This window comes from Dictyostelium discoideum (genome assembly GCF_000004695.1).
Source record: "Dictyostelium discoideum AX4 chromosome 5 chromosome, whole genome shotgun sequence".
NCBI classification, from domain to species: domain Eukaryota; phylum Evosea; class Eumycetozoa; order Dictyosteliales; family Dictyosteliaceae; genus Dictyostelium; species Dictyostelium discoideum.
This window is the reverse complement of record NC_007091.3, coordinates 1,623,907-1,626,406: the sequence shown is the minus strand read 5'-3', so window position 1 is coordinate 1,626,406 and position 2,500 is coordinate 1,623,907. Positions and strand designations below refer to the sequence as shown.

The following is a 2,500-nucleotide window of genomic DNA, read 5'->3' as shown; positions in this document are numbered from 1 at the left end:
GTTTGGTGGGTTGTTTTTTCATTATTATTATTATTATCAACAATTAATAATGGATCAAATGCATAACCTGTCACCCAGGTCTTTCCAGATTCAATTAAAAAACTATCCAATTTCCTATGTTCTAGAATATGTGTATAATTATATTTTCCAGAAACACAATTTTCAACTTTACGAACACGATATAAACCTGTGCAGGATTCAACTACTTCACTACCATCATCTGTAATTGGAATTGGTCTCAATGAAAGATTACATCCAAATGCAACATCAACAACATATAACCTATTTTCAAAATTAATTATATTAATCATATGACCAGTTGGAATATTCCAATCTGAATGAGTTTCTATAAAATTATTAATGTAAACAATTATTAATAAAAAAAAAAAAAAAAAAAAAAAAAAAAAAAAAAAATATTTTTAAAAATTAATTTTTATTCACATACCTTGATTTTCAACACTACCTCTAATTATATGAATTTTGAAACCAAATTCTAAAAGAAAATGATATAATAAAGTGTTGATTTTATAACATAGTCCACCTTGATTATTACATATTACTTGTTTTATTAATACATCCTTATTTAAAGGTTCACATGAATTAGATACAATATCTAAATTCTCAAAAGAAAATACATTTGAGCATGCTTTCATTACATCTGAAACATCATCTAATGTTTCAATTGGTTTTGGTTTCATTCCAATTCTTTTAAAAAATTGTAATTGATAATCTGAAAATATTGAAATTGCTTCCATTTTTTTTTTTTTATTTTTTTTATTTTTTTTTATTTTTTTTTTTTTTTTAGATATATCTGTTGTAAAAGGTTGAAAAAAAATATGGTTTTTTTATTTTTTTTATTTTTTTTTGTTTTTTTTTTTTTTTTTTTCTTTTAAAATTAAAAATAAAAAAAAAAAAATTAAAAAAATAAAAAAAAAAATAAATTATTGCACAAACATTTTCTAAAAAAAGAAGATTCCTGAATTAAAATTTAGATTCTTTTTTAAATCCACACTTTCAGACACGAATCAATTGTTTTTTTTTTTTTATTTTTTTTATTTTTTTTTTATTTTTTTTTTATTTTTTTATTTTCATATTATTTTTAAATTTTTGGTAAAAATTTTAAAGGTGGTAAATTAAAAATTGAAATTAAATGTTGATTAAATTGTTCTAATTGTTTGATTTCATTATTGATATCAAAGGTAACTTTTGTTTTTTCACCAGTTTTACAATTTGTTAAAGTGAATGAATTTGAGGTTAAAGTTGCTATTGATTCATTGTTTACAACTTTTGTAGCTAAAGGTTTAACACTAAATTCTTTTGTTGGATCATCAATAATTAATTGTTGAATTTGAGTTGCATGACTATCAATTTTATCATTTTCATCAATATCAATTGCTTTTACCAATGGATCAAATGCATAACCATTGGTCCATAAACGAGCAGATTCTGGTGAAAATGAATCTGGTTTTTTAAATTCTAAAAGATATGTATATTTAATATCCCTAATAATATTATCAACTTTACGAATACGATATAAACCTGTACATGATTCAATAATCTCTTCTGAAAATGGAATTGGTTCATATGATAAATTACATCCAAATGCAACGTCTGCTAAATATTTTTTATTTTCATATTCAATTATATTTATAATATGTGCACCATTAATTTGCCAACAATCATGTGTTTCTTTATTTTTTATTTTTTATTTTTTTAAAAATTTGTTAATAAAATTTTTTTTTTTTTTTTCAACTTTTTTTTTTTAACCAAAAAAACATACCTTGATTTTCAACACAACATCTAACTTGATAAATATTAAAACCAAAACTTTTAATAAAATAATAAAATACAGAATTAATTTTATAACATAATCCACCTTGTTTATTATTTACAAGTTGTTGAATTATCACTTCTCTATTTAAAGGTTCAGTTGTATTTGCAACTACATCTAAATTTTCAAATGAAAAAATTTGTGCACAACCACTCATCACTTCTGAAACATCATTTAATGTTTCTATTGATTTTGGTTGCATTTTAATTCTTTTAAAAAATTCTAATTGAAATTCGCTAAATATTGGATTTGGTTCCATTTTTTATTTGTTTATATATATATATTTGTTTTTAAACTTTTATTAGACTAAAATAAAATATGAAAAAAAAAAAAAAAAAAAAAAAGTTAAATAAAAAAAAAATAATAATAAGAATTCGAAAAAATCTTATACCAAAGCTCGGAATTACCCAAAAAAGTTCGGAATCATATTTTTGTTAATTTTACATTAAATTTTTTTTTTTTTTTTTAATTTTATTTTTTAACCGTCAATCAATGATGTCAGCAATGTTTTTAAACTCCTTCTATTCCGACCCTTTTTTGGGGTATTTTTTTTTTTTATTTTTTATTTTACATAAAAAAAGTTATTACCAAAAAAAGATTGTAACATAAAAAAAATCTTGCTTTTTGACCAAAAAAAGATAGTGACCCAAAAAGTAATAAAAAAAGTTA

The 2,500-nt window shown here is 20.7% G+C and overlaps 2 protein-coding genes across 2 annotated transcripts in view; both read right to left on the bottom strand.

Annotated features, from left to right (window-relative positions):
- Positions 1 to 755, bottom strand: part of DDB_G0288509 (arylamine N-acetyltransferase family protein) — a gene marked incomplete at both ends in the record, with an annotated part of 1,020 nt that extends 265 nt beyond the window's left edge. Inside the window, 2 exons of the mRNA XM_631599.1 lie at positions 1 to 346; positions 446 to 755. The exon at positions 1 to 346 is cut by the window's left edge and continues 265 nt beyond it. Coding sequence (XP_636691.1) covers positions 1 to 346; positions 446 to 755 — 656 coding nt within the window. The remainder of the gene's footprint in view (positions 347 to 445) is intronic.
- Positions 756 to 1,099: 344 nt separating this feature from the next.
- DDB_G0288507 (arylamine N-acetyltransferase family protein) lies at positions 1,100 to 2,090 on the bottom strand (the record flags this gene model as incomplete). Its single annotated transcript, XM_631598.1, has 2 exons — positions 1,100 to 1,689; positions 1,781 to 2,090. 2 exons carry the CDS (start codon positions 2,088 to 2,090, stop codon positions 1,100 to 1,102), a joined length of 900 nt encoding a protein of 299 aa, XP_636690.1.
- Positions 2,091 to 2,500: the final 410 nt, after the last annotated feature.